Raw genomic sequence first — 20,531 nt, forward strand, 5'->3', positions numbered from 1 at the left:
CTACTGCAAACCCTTTCCTGTACTCTCTTGTTGGATTTAGATTTTTTGGTTTTCATTTCTGTATTACCAGCAAAGCCAAATTTTGAATATGTTTTCAATGTAAACATATTAAAAATGTTGCTTTGCTGATCTGTTATGAGCAAGGAAATGCACTCAGCTCAGGCCTCCTGGATACACACAATGCATTTTAGTGAGAAAAAAAAAAGTTTACATCCACGTTAACATCGACTATCCCAACGTTTACTGGTGCATTATTATGTCTTTTTAAGCGTTACCGCCAACAACTTTTGATCCACTGAAAGGCATGAAATCGTTAATTTAATTGGCTCTCCTCACTGAATAATTACAGGTTTTGTCAGCCAATTGGGCTCAAGTATAGTGACTGTTATGCCTGTGAGTACATCATTTTTAATTCAAGCAAAGCATGGATTTTTCACTCATCTTCATCTATTCATAAAACATCATCTGGAAAATGTGAGACCTTTAAAAACTTTCAAGTTACACAAGTGTGGACTTAGGATTTAACATGCTTTGTAGATGAGAAATTCAACCACATGATGGTTGGGATCAGTCAGACCTTTAAACAAAACTCCTATTGGCTGTATTCTTTATGCTTCTGGAGTCTGAGATGCACACTGCGCTCTTGGTTTCGAAGAAGAGGAGGATGACATGCTTTACACACACTACCCAGTCTTTATATATGAGATGCACTGAAGACAGCCTTACCGATGCCATGGTGATGGTACAGCATTGAGGTAATACCATCAAATCTGAAGCCGTCAAAGCGGTACTCCTCCATCCACCAGCGCAGGTTCGACAGTAGGAACCGCAACACTTCCCAGCTAGCAAAACACATAAACAGGCACACACACACACACACACACACACACACACACACACACACAGAGACACACACACACACACACACACACTCAAGGTCAGATAAACAAGAAGCTGTGAATTATTCACACATCTCATCATGCACTTTAGGCACCAGAGATTAATTTTCGCCGCTACAGGACATTCACATATTGATAACCAAAGCTCCATTATGCTGGAGATGGAGTGTCAGTGACAGGAGATGGTGTTTTCATTAACTACACCGTAGAGGGGATGCTGCCTTTCATGTATCCAGTTGTCAGGATGAGAAATCAGTGGCTCACACTACACGGGGAAGTTTTCCGATTTCCATCAGACCACTTGCATGACCACTGGGCAAGCGTTTAGTACAGCCAGGCCCATCCCTGCATATTTGAACTGATAGGATTTCATGCTACACTTGGGTAAACAAACACCATGCAGGGGAATTGAATTCCCTCTCTTCAATGTGAGATAAATCATACGCTTCTACTCGCTCTGGCTTCCATCTTCAACATATATAGACATGTTCTGTCCCACAACACAAGCAAGAACAAAAAACAGGGGAAATGTACAAACTATCTGAATATGAAAGCTTAACTTGTGTCTGTGTTTTGTTAGTGTCCTACAAAGCATGCAAACGCTCTCTGTGCCTGTTGGCTGGACTGTGTTGGTGGACGCTGGAAGAGGCAGACTCCATAAATGGCCCCAGTCCCCGTTCCTGACTGAGCAATGGGAGAGTCATCTGGATCTGAACAGCCACTCAAGGCAAAGTACACTACGCACCTCACCTCTTCTCATTCAGCGGCGTGTTGCCATGGAAACGTCAGTTAAAACTCAAGATTTGGTTGTCCTTATGTGGTGTGTGTAATGAGCACCAAATAGAACATTGTACACACGGATGCCATGTTGAGAAGCAGCAGCAAAGCCCTGCTGATGTGAGGCGATTGACATGTTCGAGACAGAGATTAGATGTGAACTGCTGCCTCTGCTGAGGCTGAATTCACAACTCAGATGCTCTCTGTACTCAGCTCCAACCATTGTTCTAATGATATGTGTCAAGTGCATCTGTATAAAACCATACCCGTTAATCTAATTTATTTTCTATTTTTGTGGTAATATGGTATCGATGGTACATCTATGAAGTACACTGGTGACTTTTTTCCACCAACAGCTTCACGAAATATCATTTGACCTCCAGAGTTTCACACCAACCTCTACTGAAATAGGCCGTTTGAGGCTTATTAACATTTGAATTATTAAAAAACGTTAGATGTGATATTGAATGAGGTTTTCTTCCTTCTGGAACAAAACTGGGAAGTTATAATTTCCTTCAGTTCTCAGTATCTACAGTAACAGTTTACAAACCTGATCCAGACGCTGAATTAGAAAAGTTGGATCCTGAATTTCATTTGTTTTTCAGTTGCAACACAACACCGAGGGGCAGTTCAACATTTTGGTCTTGAATGATGCAATTTCATCTTGTCAAAAAGCTGGTGAAGCAGTGAGGAGTCTCAGATTCATGCTTCAACAACACTTCAATAACATCTCAAAGTACAAAAATCTATCCAAACACTAAACAATTCTTGTTCTCGATCGTATCATTGATTATCCCCCAGAGAGTCCCAACACTAAATGCTAAAGGCAAAAAACCCAAATCCCAGATTTTTTGGGAGCGGAGTAAGCTGTGACACGAAATGCATTTAAATGCGTTGCCTTCTGTGCTCCATTCCTCAGGGATGACCAACCTCAGCACTGTTTGACAGGTGTGAAGCTGCATGTTACATCGGCGCTTCCTCGTTCCCTTGAGGAGGAGCACAAGGGAGCCTGGTATGATCCGATATAGCAGCCTGGCTGGGTGGTCACGCAGACCCTGTGATAAATAGATTAGGTCCTCCACTCCACTGCGCAGAGCCAACAAAGGCTCAGACACAATGTATCCTCACGGGATGGAGATAATAGCCAGTGAGAGCCAGAGGCCCAAGATGAAACCATACTGCCACATTAGGACCCACAATGCCATTCATCATCAAGTCCAATTACAGTGGGAAAGTAGATCTCTATACCCGATGCCATACGCCGCTTATCTATGCAGTTCAATGAAGTTATCACTCGGCCTGTGGTGTTAATACAAAAGCAAATTGCATATTACACTGTCCTCATGCTAAAGCTCAGCAATGACAGTGAAACCTGGTTAGAGAGCACTAATAGAGTAACGCTCTAATACTGCAGCTTGTAGAGTAAGATAAAGGTAATCTATCATATGTTGTTGTTCTACCTCTGAGCACACACTGCAACAAAAGTCACTACAAGTCAATTCAAATAACAGACTTTTCCCACATCGGCTTCATGCTTAATGGCTCCTTATCAGAGCTTATTTACTCCTCCAGCTGACTGTGACCCACATTATGGTCTTTATGTTGTGTTGCAGGCAGAGCAGATATTGAAACATGCTGTGTTTCTCCAAGTCAATTTTGCATAAGGGGTCAAGGCAACTTGTCATGACGGCAGAGAGAAAGATTTAAGTCCCTGTTTTCACAACATCACAGGTAAGCTGCAGATAAGACCAAATAAATTTAAGAAGCTGACAGGTCATTCCACCAGAAGTGTGATGCTCAAACAACGATGCTCGACAGCCTGATGGATGGCGTGCGTTTGTTGGACCAAAAAGGACAAATAAGGTGGCTCATTTAACGCATTTCAAACTTTTCTCCAATCCCTGCAGCCGTTAATGCGTCGAGGACAGAGACACTGACGGGAGTGACACTTGCAATAAATTCACAGTTCTTGCTTGAATTTACTTACTCATTCAATGATGGAATTATTCATGTAGCTCGTGGATACATTAAATACACAATTGCACCATAGATTCTTGAAGGATAAGACTTGCTGTATAATTCATTTTTATTTTTAATTATTTGTGACTCACGATAGACATTTTAATCATGTTTAGTTGTCATCACTCCTTTCATCAGATCAGCCTCAGTCCAGTAAGACGGGCTTCAATTATCCAATCAGCTCTGTGTTTGTCTTAGAACACAGATGTGTGCTCTATGCTGGACATGTGGACGAAATACATGTTTATACTTCACACCACATTGTTAAGCAGCCCTCCAGGCAGTCTGGCGATGCTGGCTGCCACGCAGGGTAAACTCTCATCTAGCTGTCTGACAGACTGTCCCTGTATTGCTGTGCTTTGTGTCAGATATCTGCCATTTGTCTGGCATTCTTTAGGCTGCCTGGCATCTAGCTGCGTTTGCTTGTCATCCTGGGAGGGATATTCTGCTCCCTTTGAGACTGTTTGCATGTTTAGCAACCTGTAATTAGTATCACCTTGTACTTGCTGCCTTTCAGGATTCAATAGTTGTCTGGCAGTCCAATTCTGATCCATCTGAGTTTTCTCCAATTTTAGCAGTGGCAGGATATCTCTGAAGGTGTCTCTTCTAATGAATAATAACTAATGTTATTTGGTAGATTTTTTGGGTTTATGCTATCACCATTCTGACTAAAAAAAAAACATCATGTCAAATATAGGAATGTCGACTAGCTGGCTGGCTAACATCAGCATCATGTTGCAATGTGCTGATCACTTGGGATTAATTACAAAAAATGGGTGGGCCAAAACTTGGCAGCCAGCCTTGAGGGAGGGGGCAGCCTTACAAGCTTTACTGAGGGAATAACAGTCCCCTGGGTTCGGAGAGTAGATGAGCGGGGACGAGCCACAGCAGGCACCGTTTCAGTAGAACTGGTTTGGATGCATGCTCGTATTCCAGGCCAGTTCTAAAAACTGTTTGCTAGCTCAGTGTGGTTGTAAATGAAACACTGACTGGCAAAATACTGCAAAGCTTAGCAATCTTGTAATACTGAGGAAGGAACTATGACTCAGTATCATGAGGAAGAGCAACACTGACTCCGAGTAAGTAAATAAAATCTGCTGATTATTAACTTTTAATTCACTTTTAAAAGAGACAGTTCTCAACTGTATCACCACACAGGAAACGTGTCGACACAGGGACGAGAGGCTAGCTAACTAAGCTAACAGTACAGCTGAGCCGAGGAGGACGGCATCCACGTTCACATCCTGCGCTGTCACAAGCACACGCCTCTTTCTACCCTCTTCTTTGGGTAGAAAGAAAATAGTTCCTACATGAAACTGCTCACAACAAGGTCTATGGATTACCTTGAGTGATCGGGTCATGATTTCTGGAAAAAGACGTTGCTGTTGAGTTTTTCCAAATGTATTCCTTGGCGCTGTAAACACCAGAAGCTCAGTGCCATCTAGGGCAATTATAATCTTGAGAAGGCAGACATCTCTACAGTCGATATCTCCAAACATATATATATCTCTGCAACTCACACCAAAACAATGTAGATGGATAAAAAGCACTACACGTAAGAGGAAAAGGACTGTCTCTTAAATACTTCAAATGTGTTTTCTCTGCAATCTACTTTCTATTAAATGGCTTTTTAAGAAGCATATTATTCGTTTGTATCACAAGAAAACAACAGAAAGCTCTTTGCACATACAAACTACTGCCATGGCACTTTTTTGCTTTTAGTCAGATAGTTTTAAGGGGCTGAGGAGCATGAAGGTGCAGAGCTGCTGCGTTCCTACCCACTGGCTCCATCCAGCACCTACTGCAAGCTCTACAGGCAGCTCCAACCAGCCGCCATGCACACCTACAGCTAAGTTGAACTCATTAGCTGAAGCTCACCAGAGGGGAAAAACAGCTTTTCCCCTCGCTGTGTGACTTGATGGGACAGTGGAAATAACTCATGGGTACTAAATACTGAAATGACTGAAATTGGACTGAGTTGCCATTTCAAGCGTGAGTTTATTGACTGATCAGACAGTAGCCAGGCCCCAGCGATGGTCCAGAGTTGTTCCAAGAAGTATGTAAAAACATAAACGCTCAGAAGGGGGACAGAGATAGATTTTTTCCTTTGTGATGGTTTCTGCTCTGTTTCTTTAAAATAAAAACCTGTCATTGATCAGCGGGATGATTCTTTGCTTCCCTACATGACATCCCTTGTGTAGAGTTCTGTTATTTGAGAATTTCACAACAAAGGACGCACACTGTAGACACAACAGCTGAAAACCTACAGAAATGCAAACAGATCTCACATTATAAAAAAAAGTCATACTTGGGAAAAAATGTTGCATAATTTTCTTCATGGCATGTGTAATATTACTGTAATGCAAATACTAAAATATTATACATGGCAGGAGCGTGTAGTGATGAAACCTACGTGTAATAAGCTGATTTTGATGGGAGTACCAGCAGGTTTGCATGGATTAAAAAAACATACCTTGATCAGTATATTTAGCACTATACATCAGCGATCCTAAAGTATTTGATTCTGCCCTATTTGAGCTTTCATACTGTAAAATAAACATACACCCCCAGCAGTGCTAATCTCATTTACTGAATGCCTACAAGCTACTTTTTGTCCTCATTCATTTACGATCAATGGCAGGCCACAGGGACAGAAACATTCACAATTTATATTGGCCCATACAGACAACATTAACAAATATTTGTCCATAATAAAGTCTCATGCACAGAATAATCTTGTCAAAGAGAGAATTATTGCTCCTTGGTCCTCAAACATGGAGCCGATCTCTCAGCATGAGAACACGCAGAAGAGTTAAAAAGACTGGCCCTGGGCCTATTTTTCATATCTTAAGAATTCACACAAAGATTGATGAAAAGTGGATGCAAATGATCCTGAGAGAGGTGGGGGGATTACAGAACAAGCCCACATCAAGCTTCTCAGAGCTCTCACATCTGAAGGCCCTGATCTGCAAAAAGGTCTGGCTTCTCTGGCTGCCAGCCCTCTACACACAACCATGAGCTCCATTCACTCGGTCACCAGCGTCTCAAGGTGACTTTGGCGTCTTTGAAAAGGTTTGTGAAGGAAACAGCGGCGGACGACTAACGCAGTTATTCCCATAGTTAGCTTCTGCCCTCCTCAAAAGCAGCTGGGTGCTGGGTGCTGTACATTCACATCAAATGCACATCCTGATTAGTGTTGAAAAAGTTGGATATTCCAACAAAACATGCTTTGATTTTTCAAGGCATCTGAAACATTTCGGCTCAAAAGCAAAGAAGATAATATCCTTATACTATTCCTGAACTATTTAATAAGCATATAAAATATAAGTTCCAACTACGGTGTCAGCTATTACAAGCATCTGCAGTATGCGTCCTCAAATGCACGCACTTTGACTCAAAGGGCACTCAAGTTCAGAACTGGATAGCAGGCATCCATCTAAACAACATTTTTCTCCAGAGTGAGTTGAATGTTTTATGAGGAAAAACTGAAGAGAAACACAGGCACACAAAAAAAGGTGCTCTTTGATAAAGATGCACAAGTGGAAGCAGAGCAGAAGAGGCAGCAACAAGGAAAATATATCTCTGCTCTGATAGCCAGTATCAGTCAGCCTCTGTCAACCTAATAAGAACATCATGGTCAGACTGTGATGGCTGATAGCAGGGCTGCTTGATTAAAAACAGGCTGTGTTTCACACTAGCATCACGGCTAGCCTCTGAGGTTCATTTCCTTCCGCGGGGAGTAGGAGAAAAGCTTGACACGAACGATACTTCCAAACAACCTGTGAGAGGCAGAGAAGACAAATGAACTGGCAGTGACATTGCGGAGCTCCTTTGGGCTTTTACAAATGACTCCTCATATGCCTCCCAGTCGTGGCATATGTCTGCACCGTGTTTAATGAGTGCTTCGGATATGAGCAGAGTTCAATAACTAATGAAAGAAGAACCTTGTTCTCTTATTATAGCCCCCATGCCTGACACTAAACATTGTATAATGCATTGGAAATGGCTGCACACTGACACACACACAAAAACGAGTTCAAAAAATTCATTTGAGCGACCCAACAGTGCCTATTCCTCTTTAATGTGCGCTAGGATCATTTTCTGGGTACAGAGGCAAGAGGAGACACTTAATTAACATGGCCTACAACAACACCAATCAATAGTTTGGGTGTACGCTGAGCACCAGCAGAGTCAGGAAGCTGCCTGCCGACTGAAGGCCTTTTATGTTTTCCCTCACACTTTTGTAATTAGCTGAAAATATGAACATGAGCAAAGCCTGCCAACACTGCAACATCAAATCATTACTCACAATGCATTAAAATTCAACACCTGTCAGCCAAATGTGCGAAAGGTAAAATCAAGAGCATTTGAGGAAATTTAATTCACCATTAACAGCCCATTTTATGCTTTAGGAATATCAAATTAACGCTGAGCCTGACTGCGTGGCCATTTTGGTGAGAGATGTAATCTGTCACTTTGAGATCATGTCTTGCTTTTGACCTTCAACACATCATGCTGTATCGTATAGTCTGGGAAGATAGAAAGAGTGGTATGTCAGCTCCCATTTGGGCTCATTTATCAACCTGTTCATATGTTGCTCATAGATTTGTGTTTTAAATTCAGAATCATTTATTAACCTTGTTTTCAAAGGTAAACATTCAAACATCCGATGCAGCCATGGCCGGATTTAAATCAGTTTAGTGTTATATGTAACATTCAAAAGCATCTTTAAATATCCACAGCTACTGTCGAGGAAAATGTGGAGTGGTGTTGAAATCTACAGATCTACTGCTAATAACACAAACTGTAGCGCCTTCTCACCACTACTGTACATCAGTAAGTAATACCATTCTGATTTAATTACTTTGCACAGCTTTTTGTATAAAATATGCTCTTTACAGCTCTCACAACTTCCAGTTGTTAGTGCTCCCTACAGTAAGACTCTTACTTTCCAACTTGTTAACACTGAAAATGTAAATTGCAGTTTGCAATACTAATGCATCAAACTGACTTAAAAACCCTGCCTCAACCCATGCGCAACCAGCGCACATCTAAAAATATGTCATTGCACAACATATTTTGATGCCAATAAACTTAATGCATAAATATGCGAAAAAGAAACAGCTTGTGTTGCTTGTGTCTTGATGTGAGGTAGTGTAGGTGGGATGATTCAATCTCGATAAACATACAGTTTATCAAATACAAAGAAGATTACTGACATGTCTTTCTTTAAAAAATGCATCCATAATGGTTTTTGAATCTACCTAAAAAAGATGTCTGCACCCTCTGTCCATGCAGGGCAGGGTACAGTAGTTAACAGGGGTGTCAGACAAAGAGTACCTGGAATAGTTGAAGAGTCGGCTGTCCCACAAGCTGTGATCCCCTCTGGGTGGAGAGTGAAAGAAACACGAGTCGGAGCCGTCGAATTTGTTCAGGCCGTCCTCGGTGTTCTTGGAGGCGTGGCTGTGAACGACATCCAGCAGCACCACGATGCCCATCGAATGAGCCACGTCGATCAGCAGCTTCAGCTCATCTGGGGTACCGTACCGACTACAAACACACACACGTACAGATTAATATCAGTTCACCACAACCTGACCCCGCCCTACACTATTTACAATTCATGTTGTAAACTTGAAATAAACATAAACCTAATCCTTTTCTCAACCCAAATCTAAAGCCTAATGTCAAAATGACCCTTAAAAGAAGATTGGACAGCCTGTCCTCACAACTTCTTTCTATTTTTCTTTCCATATTTGAGCATTTAGACCTGATACATAACTGATAAAACAACAATCATGCATACACGTACACAAATACAAGCTTGCAAATGCATTTGTTCTTCTTTCCAAGGACTAAAGTATATTTTGTGTGTTATATCAATTTCCCTACCACTTAATCTTCCCGTCTAACTCTAAGGCCTCACGAGAATACTACACCTTAATTTGCCCCCGTCCCAAATATAAACCTGGTTTGTGACTTGTGCGAGGTGATGGCAACAGAACTGTCCTTGAAATTGAGTTTATTTTTCCTTTGACTTCGTAGCGACACAACAGTGACAACGGAATTAGATAGGAATAAATTAATATGTGGTGCATGTAAGTGTAATGAAGTGGATAATTCTGGCTCAGAAAAAAGTCATTTTGAGAAAACACCTAAAAAAATGTCCTGTAAAATACCATGCCAACAAAAAATGGTTGAAAACAAAACAACCTATGGTATGTATCACCATGAAACGCTCAAAGTTGATTACTTACATCAAAACAATTATTTTTCATATTACAAGTTTTTTGATATTTCATGTTAAATGTGCAAATGAGACCATGTAATTACATTTGCACTAATTTCCCTAAATGTCCAGAACAGAAATCTCCATTAAAATAAACACAAGAAAGGAACATTTTCTTTCCACTAGCCTGAAAGACGACCTGTAGTGTCTTCCCTTAAGAAAACTTTTAAGAGCACACACTGAATTTATATTTTTTTTAATTAGAGTGTGTGATTCAAATAACCACAAGAATATTGCACAGTATATGATTTCACTATCTCATAACCTTCATCTTGGATCATTTGTCTAAAGATCATCCAGTTCAACCACACTGTCAAGAAGACTTCCTCGGATATTTTTATTTGATATATTTTATATGACACCATAACTCTTCAATAGTCCTTTAATGCTCTTTAAAAGGGTCATAAAGAAGAGACTGTGAAACTCTCAGGGCACTCCACAGAGTGACTTTATGTATGCATACAAACACACACTCCTCATATTGTCCAATAACATCCCTTCTGTCCTTCCAGCTATCATTAGATCAACTTCCTTGCAGAACAGGACACAAAGTGACAGTCTTACCCCGCTTCCCGCTACTCAATCGCTCAGGTTTTAAATGACACTGAGAGATCAATCATGGGTGAAATTACACTGTATACATTACACTTTGGATTTATACTCTACCCTAAGCAAAGAAGAAGGACTCTGAAAGAAGATAAATACTGAGACTAGTCCACCTTTATCTACGACTCCCTCCACTCTCTGGATTAACAGCAAATGTATTTACAGAGAGATTTTTGCTGGTGTCAGACTTCCTCACCTTTGATTTGAGGTGACGATTTCTAAAAAACTGTGAAGTTGCTCACTCAGTGCCGTCTTCCTGATCAACCCTCCCAGTAAACACCATTTCTCCAAGGCTATTTACAGTTGTATTAAAGGGCAGATACTGCAAGTGACGGGTAAAGTTGTGTGAAAGAGAAATAATAAAGTTTATCTGGTTAAAAAGAAAAACACTAAGAGACTGCATCTCAGCTATTAACCAGGACCAAGAGGAGAGAGCACATTGCACCAGTTTGAGCTGGCCTGCACTGCCTTCTTATAACATTTTGAATTTATTTTAAATTCCTCCCTCTTATATAAAAAGCTTTTAATGTGCTCGAAGCAAGCTACATTGCTAACTCCCTTGTATACTACTTGTCTTCACGAACACTGTGATCATCTGCTGCTGGTTTATTGGAGGTTCCCAGCAGCAGCTAAAAGAAAACGGGGCCTTTGTCAATTACGCCCCAAAGCTAAAGTATAGAACACTACGTACAGTATAGATGTAGGGGAAGACAGCTCATTAAATATTTCATCCCTATCTATATCTTATATATCTTTAAAATTTTAGGACCTTATTTACACCCTTGACACACGGTTGAGCTTGAGCACCAAGGTGGGATGCAGGCTAACACTTTTAGCTTAGCAGCTACAGTAAGATTTGAACTTAAGAAAGGGTTTAAATAACACATTTTCAAATCAATTCAGGATCTCAGGGCTTCTGGAGACTTGGATTACATCAGACAAGCTGTATGGAGCCATTTTATGTTCGGTTTTTTTCTGGTGTCCCCAGCTACTTCAGTTCTTTGGGAGAATGCTGCAATGCAGTTTTGCTGTGAAGCTCCAGAAATGTTTTATGGACTACGAAACTTCACCTGACTTTCCATTGGCATGAGGGTGAGTAAATAATGGATTTTTATGTTTGCGTGGACTTATTCTTGAACAATCCAGGTCCAGGAGTTCAATTAGAAATGGCATGTGTATTGACCACTGGGAGCAACAAACGTGGGATGAGAAGATTCACTGCATCACTTTGTTTAAATAAAGACGACTAAAATAGGCAGTCAACAATGTCTTTCAGCGTGGTAATACGGAAGTGGTGATGATTGAATATTGCCTCCCACATTATGCGACATGCACACTGGCTCGTTTTAATCAAGCGTCTTCTGAATCGCTTGATTAACGCAGAGGAGTGGCAGACACTGCCACTAACAATGAAAACTACAACACAGGCAGGTAATTATAGTATGCAAATAAATTGAATGGCTAATGCGAACCTTTTTTGGAGATTATAAATAGTATTGAATGTATGAAATACATAGATTCTAACTTTAAATTCTTCACATACATTATTATTATTACACAACAGCAACTAAGTTACAAGTAAGCTTGTACAAAACATATAAATCTCACTGTGAAATTAACAAACATTTACCTGGAAGCAGCAAAGAAACTTGTGACCTGATATCCAAAGCTTGCATAGTAGGCATGCTCCATGACTGCCATCAGCTGAATACAATTGTAACCTGAATACAGAGGGCAGAGAGAGGAGAAGAAACATTATTCCATTTCATAAAAAGCTTCTTCTCAATTTCATGTGTTCAGAGAGTTCCTATCAGATATCTGAACCAACTATATCTAACTGATGTAAGTATTTCAGAGGGATTATTCTCACCATCTCTGCATTTCTTATGATTTTTCTAAAAACAACACCTGCTGCGTAGATGATTTCCCAAACAGTAAAAAAAAAAAGCTAATAACAATTCTTACGAACTTGTCTGCCACACGGGAAGTGCAAGTTGTTTCTGAATTCTTATAAACACTGACAGCATTAGCTGAGAAGTCTCTGCTGTTGATGTGTTTGGCCAGATTAATTTAGCTCAACAAATATCTGGAAACATTACGTCTGAATAGTATTTGACCCGTGTCAGTCATACTGTATATATGAGCTCCAGGCATTTCCTTTCTGACACAAGCCTGGGTATCGTAAAGACAAGTTGTGGCTACAGGGAAACACCAGCTATCAGAGTCAGGAGGTCATGTACAACATTTCAAAACGACCTACGAAAACTGCTTCTATGAATAAGAGAACAACAGGCTTTTAAACTGCCACTGAGCACTCCAGAGGGAGGCCCTGCGGTTTTTCACTGTTGTGTGGAGCAGATTTATTTATTTATATCGCAGCTTCTTTTCAGGCTGGAGAGAGAAAAAAAAATGTTGGCTTCTGAAGGATTGTGACAAAGCACTGGGGTGAGAGGAAGTCTCTCTTTTTTATATTTATATATATACTCTCTCCACAGTCAAGAAAATGAAATGGCAGGCAAAGGCAGCCGTCACTAGAGACGGTGGAGTTTAGCCTCCCGGAGAATCCTATTGTGCAGATTCCCTCAGCTGCTGCAGGTAGATTCTTTGACAGCATTTACTCTGGCAGTTTCCTTCCCCACTAAGCAGGATGACACAACCAAGGAAACAGCATTTATCAGATTGCTCCTGGTTTGCTGTGCCAATCATATCTGTAGCTTTTTATAATGTCAGTGCAGCAGAATGTATTTGAATGCAAAATAATGCCGCGTCTCATATGAAAAGATTTACAAACCAACACAGGGATCTGTTCCATGAGGTTCAAGTCACACTTGAAGCTAGCTGTTTATCATAAGGTATAATGAAAATTAACCAATCATCGAAGCCAATGAGTCTCATGTGTATTCAGAAGATGTAAGACGCTGTTCACAGGTGAAAGCATAGTGATCATTCTTTGAGTATAACTAATCATAATTATAGCTTCAATCAAGCGGCAATATGTTTGATCATTTTCCATCGTGGCAACAGACCATTTAGAAACATGAAATAATGATAATCTAAGGCAAATTTAAAAAAAATACAATCTGTGGTTTACCGACAGTCAGGCTGACAATTGCCATCAATAAAGTTGTGCTGCTAGTATAGAATACACTTCCACTGTAATCCACAAGTTTTCATTTTATATAATAATTAATTCATGTTATGAATTGTTTTTTCTTTTCTGTGCGAACCATTTCCAAAACAAGATTAATTTACTGCTTTTTTATAAAATAGGGAACATTTTGCCATCATTATCAAACGTCATCTGGCTGCTATAATAACTCCACAAAGATCAGATACATATTGTCTTAGATATGAAGGAGAATGTTTACCGTAGAGTTAATAGCCAAAGTTGCCTGATGAATAGTTGTTGTTTTTTTCAGACAGAATTCAAATATAGAAAAAAAATCACAGCTCTGTTTGTAAATATTCAAATACAACTAAGGCTGTGCAGCAGTAAGAATAACTTATCGCCTTACAGATATTATAAATCTTTTACCAATACAAGCTGACACCTGTCGCAATGTTAAATAAATAAACTGCCTGAATCCTCTGTAATTAAACTGAGAATAGCTGCAACAGCCAGTGACATATAACCAGAGGTTCAACCAATCAATCAGCCCACAGTCAAGTCAAGACGGCTAAAATCTCTAAGGGTTAGACTGAATTAATCAGAACAAACAAATCAGAGGTGAGTCAGTATGAGAAAAGAAATAAAATGCTGTATAAAAATACTCACTGTTAAATGTATTTTACTGCACTGTTATTTGTTTTATTGAGTGATACGATGTGCAGGAAGACTTGCTCATGATTGGCTGCCTGAGTCAAGATCATGGAAATGGAAACAAGTTGTCAGTTTTGGAGCCATAACTGCTGCGTGGTGTGTGACCTGTGCTGTGGAGCCTGCTTTACAAAACACTGCCCAACGGTCAGTGATCCCTTCAGGTCATGCCAGTAAACAGGATGTTGACTTGCTGATGTGGTTTTGTGCAGAGGGAGTGTGACGGGGTCCGTAACTGAAAACGCAGCTACTGGAGGAGCAGCCGCACTCGAAGCAGCATAGCATGTCTGCCGGGTCACAGACCAGTGTAGACAGAGATGGCACAGGACATTGGCAGGTATCAAAAGATGGCTGACAAACCCTTAATTACGGTTTTTCCATCCACTTTCTTGGCTCTGTTTTGGTGTGTAGAGAGGCATGTACAAACATCAACTTAATGCTTCATTTCCTCTCTGTTCTTGGCTGGAGAAGATACAAAATATTCTCAAGTTGAGTCAACAAAAGCCCTGACTGACACTTGGATGAAGAGGATCACAGCCGGATGATTGCTGCGTACCACTTACAGACCTGAGGAGCTGACAAAATAAGATCGAGGCCAGAAGGGAAGAGAATAATCTGATGGAGATAATGTGGCCTCATGTCTTACCCAGGTCTTTGATACGAGGCAGCACATTGGTTGTGAAGTTGTTGTAAGAGGCGATGGTACTCTCAGGTGAAGCGATGCCCACGTGGGCCTCGTATATTCTCAGACTCGTGGGCTTCTTTGGCCGAGGATGGATATGCTGGAGAGGAAACCAGAATTGGACAGAAAATCATCATCTTTTCCTCAAAACTGCTAAAAATACAGTAGGTGAGTAATTATGAGGACACAGTGTGGGTTTTCTGGGTCTCTGTGCACCGATATCTTACCACAGAGGCTGATAATGGCTCTGCACATGTTAAATATTAAACGATCTATGATTCAGTCTGTGTTACACAACGGGAGAGAGGGATTTGCTTTATACATAGAACCAATTTCCTGATGGCTACCCACCAGGCCTTGTGAACCCACTATTTGAAGTACATGATTGAGCCACTTGTAAATAAAGCGAATATACTGCCAGTAAAGAGGTCTCCGCTAATTAAAATGGTGCCAAATAACAAGCGATAAAGAAAAGCAAGGTGGTCTTTAATAGCCTCTTATTGTTTTGCTTGTGCACACTCATGCCAAGGACGTCAAGTAGCATTGAGACACATTCAGACCCTCTCAAATCAGCAGCGCCAAGCACCCACATTAAGAGGGGCCATAAACACCTGTAGATACGAGATTTCAGGCCAAATTTAAATGGATGTACTGTTTCCCACCGAGCAAACCCAACATACAGTCATTTCAGTGGCACAGCAGAAGAGATTAGCTGGAGAAAACATTTAAATTTTGCCTTCAAACTATGACAGTTGTGATGAGGTTTTTAGAGATAACTAATGTTTTTTTTATGCTCTGCTGTTTTTCAAATCCAGTTTTCACACAGGTTTGAGTATACATGTTTTAACCAAAGCTCCGCCTGTATTTAAACGCACAGTATGTCATTTCTGGAACATGTTATGTTGATTTATGTTTAGTCTTGTTTGCCAAATTCTTTCCTGACTCTCTGACTCTCTCCCAGAAGTTTTAGCGACCAAATGTAACACCATCACCTTGAACAAAATTAAAGATTTCTGTTTGAACATTGTTGAAAACTTTTAGGATACTTTAAGTATGCAACTCAACAAAATATACATCAAAGGTCTAGTTTTTAGACATTATAATGCAGAGATGTTACATATTAAATTTTTAAATAAATATACAAATAAAATCAATCAAAATTCCCTTTTTTGAAAAATAAAATATTAGAATAATAACTTACAATGTACGGCAGAGGGGGATCCCAGTGAACCCAGTCATAGATGACAGATTTCTCCTCCTTGCCCACATATTTGGCCCAGGGCGAGATCCGGTACAGCCGCCCACCGTCTTTGGTGTGAACGACCACCTGGGAAAATGAGACAAATGAGTGTTATGTTATAGCAAGGGCAGTTAAACAATGACATACAGAGGGGACATTCAAAAGACACGAGAGGCATTTTACATAAGCCGGGAGGACGTGCCCCCCACGTCTAATAAATGGACAAAGGATACGGACCACATGATTCACATTGTAGCAATGAAAATATTGGATTGGTGATAAAGGAGAGTAGTATATAAACTAAAGTAAAATGGAAAAGTGCTACAAAAGTGAAAACATAATTGCAAAATAGAAGAAAAAAATCAGCCAGAAATAACAATCCTCTTGTTTATGAGGTCTGGCCACAAATCATCGGAGGCTTCAACACGGTCCTCTGTGACTCCTGCATGTTTCTGTCCGTGGATGTATACGATTTTAAAGTCAGCATTTATTTACATCTTCCAGCCATGAAATGCTAACATCATAAAACTGTGCTGTTACTCCTCATCCATTATACAGAAAAGATGGTGCAGATTGTTCAACCAATAAACCAAACATTTTTCAATGTGTCAACATGAAAGCCGCCCGTCTTACAGAAGCAGCTCCCTGCGCTCCAATGTAAATCTCTCAGCTTTGAGACTATAATAGCGGGCCCCCGGACGCACTAAAGATGTAATATGGTGTGGAGGACAAAAAGCTCCAGTATTGACCAGAATATGTGTTGTGGTGAATCTGGATTCAATGGTAATTATCCTGTGTTTTATTTCCGTGAGCATCTCCTCCGTTGGTTTTAACACAGCCTCTCGCTGGCCCGTCTTGAGAGGAGAGCAATTTAGAAAAATAGGAAATCTAAATCATTATCCTTGGCCTCTCATCTATTATGTCTGCAAATGGGGACTGGAAGGGGGTCAAATAAGTATAGTTTGGAAATCTAACTAACAAGTTACTTTGCCTCCATCAGTCAAATAAGAAAGGAGAAAGCCAGCGTGAGAGTTGGACAAAGCCACTAAGAAATCGATCCTGTAGTGTTACCCGCAGTATGTGTTCACCCTGTTTTGCTCCCTGCAGAAACAGGCATTAGAACCCAACTAATTCTGGCTACTGTTGTGAAGTAATGACTGTTCCAATGCCACCTGCCTGCAAGCCGTTGGCCAGACCCCCCTCTGGGGTTTTTTCATTATGGCCAGGCCACCTGGGGGTTAGCTGCCTGGCTCCCCTTATGACATGCTTCACAGTTTATAGGATTAGGAAAAGATAGTTGGATAAATGGACTGGCATAAAGCCTGACAGAGCGGTGGTCCTTCAGACAAATTGGCCAGCATTAGGCACATTAAAGAAAAATCAGACTGCTGGGCAGGCTTAGGGGGTGCATGGACAGGAAAAACAACTAAGAGCCAAGCAATATGCGAGAAGTTAGGTGTGGATGAAAAAGTGGGTGTTTGATCGCCTAGATAACACTTTGGTTCACTTCTCTAAAGTCTTGCATATTCTCCACACTAAAAGCATACACTGTAGCCACAAAAGGACACTGCTTGTTTATGGAGACAAATTGGGCCTTGAACAAAGGGGATGGAAGGGCAAGCTGCTCTACACGAGAGTGATTGGAGCTAGGCTTGAGCTTCCACGAGGGAGTGCTGTGGAACTAATTCTAAAGTGGAGCTCACAGCAAGACAGCCATTCACAGGCAGCGGGGGTGCACAAGGAAAGGCCAGGTGCCAGCGTTTCCATCTGCTTCTTATCGTCCTTAGACTGACCTCCACTGACAATGGGAGCTGGGCAGCCTGTCCAGGGCGCAGGAGTGTGCCAGCGATGACCCGGTCCCAAGGAGAGTGGCGCCACGATGCCATCCATTCCACGTCTGGCATCTCATTTCAGGATTATTTCTCATCCACGCTGTTTGCTTGGGAGACAATGCATAATGGGGGGTGCGTCTTTTGCATTTAACCCTGATGAATTATTTACTAGAGCTAAAAACCAATCATCTACACCCACCGCAAGCTGTGTTGTGCACAGACAAACGCGGCACATGTCCTGAGGGACACCTACCTGCAGACAGGAGCCCAAATAAAAGCCATCAGTCGGGCTCTTCAGGTGTATCTACCCTCCACTGTGCAGAATGTGTACATACAGTAATCTCCCGTCTGTGCGCTGTGAGCATGGCATGTTGTTGACAGCAACACGCCAGCTTTTCACTTGGTTCATAAGACACCACACATGACAGGGGATCTCACTGGTACATTACAGTGACAAGTCCTCGCACCGCCGCGGCAAGACGACACCTACTGAGGGCGTGAAAATAGGTATGAAGATGTTCTGTTGTCTACCTTGAGTTTGGTGTTGTGATCCACAGCTGGAGACTTGTCATGCCTGGGCGGCAGAATCAGTTCCCACTTGCCATATTCTTGCTTGGTGTAGGGGTGGGAGAATTTGTCCCAGTTATCTATAGGGGAAGCAAACACATCAAATTAATTGGTTAACAACACAAAGCCAAACATCAGTTCTGATTAGCTGTATCCTGACTGAATAAAGCCATGTGATCGTCAGAGCAGCTCAAGTCAGTACATGAATCTGTCTCGTTTCACTGGTGTCCTTTGCTATGAAATGATCACAGAACTGAAGACGAGGATAAAGTCTGAAAAAATGCTTCATTTGTGTTGGAAAAATATTTGTTTTTCACTGTTTATCACTTTTATTTTTCATTATTCTATTTATTCTGTACTTTTATAACACAAGAGCTGCTTTTCAGTTTTGTAGCTGATTGTGACCAAATACCTTTTGTTTTTTATAAGCCATACATAAAAATATGACCTATGCACTCTGTTTACTGCTTCATACACTACAGGAGGCTGTACTGTACCAACTACCTCGGGGGGACAAAATGCCGCTAGGTGGAACTGTAATCTGTGTCTGTTCAAAATAAATGGAAGGAAACCTAGCATTTGGGAGGTACGTACCGAACCGTGACTTCTGTGTACCGTTACACCCCTAGTTATGGTGTAATGAGTTGTGTCTGTAGTTAGCACCTACATGACTGTACGCCTGACAAACTGGTACAGACCTGGGATTTGTATTTACGACATTGGTGCTGCTTTAAGTACAAATCTGGAGTACTTCAGTATTTTGATCTCATGTCACTCCACTACATTTCACAGGCAATTATGAAACTAACTAACCAACAGCTTTAGTAACTCGTTACTTTACAAATGAAGCTTATAAATGTTTAGTTATATATCAAACTGCCCGACAGTATGTGCACATACAGCTGAAACAATTAGTCCATTCATCAAATCATAATAAAGTCAGTTTTCATGCAAAAACACTTCATGGTTCCAGCTTCTCAAATGTGAAGATTTGATTGTCGTTATTTTCATAGTTTTTAATTTATTTTGTAACAGACTTGAGGTTTGGACTATTGCTTGGACAAAATGAATGTGTCACTTTGACTCTGGGTAATTTGTGATGTAATTTCTCACACATTCAGCAGGTTAATCCAGAATAAAAGCATTATTTGTAGTCCTGTTTAAGATTGTTCGCAATGAGCTCCCACTCAGCCAACTACAACAGTAAAATCTGCTTTTACATTAATGCTTGAGTAAAAGTCAAAGCTGGTATTTGACAACCTGCGAATGAGATTTAACAATCAACTATCTTTCTCCAGAATCGCTTTTTGCACCTTTAAAGCCTTTATAAGTGGAATTTAAATGTGATAATAGCGTCATATGATTAATTTAGCAGTCCTTATTTGTTGTTATTAGTCTTTTTTTTTATTTTACAAGTGCGAGTTGCCAAAGTCACAGTTACAGTTACAGCAGTGTGTTGCCACTTTGCTCTGCACTAACAGCAGTTTGAGCTGATTTTCACCACTGTGGCTTTACGCTATTTCAATATCCTCCTGTGGTCACAGGGCCTCTTTATTTGTCTAATTTCTGCACTCCATCTTCACACAATTTGTCCCCTTTCTCTCTCATCTGAAACCTCTTACGTAATTGTTTCTTGTTGTTTTTGGACTCTGCCCCGATCCATCCTGTGACTTTCACAACAGTGAGTAAAGCAGCAGGCTCAGTCATCTAACAGAAAAACTGATAAAATACCACTTCAGTGCTCATTGAATTATATCTGTGAGGGAGCACCAGAGAGACATTACATTCATAACCTGCTGATAC

General features: G+C 40.8%; 1 protein-coding gene across 1 annotated transcript in view; it reads right to left on the minus strand.

Annotated features, from left to right (window-relative positions):
* The window catches only part of gbe1b (glucan (1,4-alpha-), branching enzyme 1b), an 88,519-nt gene that overhangs the window by 54,917 nt on the left and 13,071 nt on the right, over nt 1–20,531 (minus strand). The window contains exons 3-8 of the mRNA XM_073489494.1: nt 18,693–18,808; nt 16,291–16,416; nt 15,054–15,189; nt 12,221–12,311; nt 9,036–9,245; nt 727–842 (exon numbers count right to left, since the gene is read on the minus strand). Of these exons, the coding sequence (XP_073345595.1) occupies nt 727–842; nt 9,036–9,245; nt 12,221–12,311; nt 15,054–15,189; nt 16,291–16,416; nt 18,693–18,808 (795 nt within the window). The remainder of the gene's footprint in view (nt 1–726; nt 843–9,035; nt 9,246–12,220; nt 12,312–15,053; nt 15,190–16,290; nt 16,417–18,692; nt 18,809–20,531) is intronic.

This window comes from Pagrus major, chromosome 2 (assembly GCF_040436345.1).
Source record: "Pagrus major chromosome 2, Pma_NU_1.0".
NCBI lineage: Eukaryota > Metazoa > Chordata > Actinopteri > Spariformes > Sparidae > Pagrus > Pagrus major.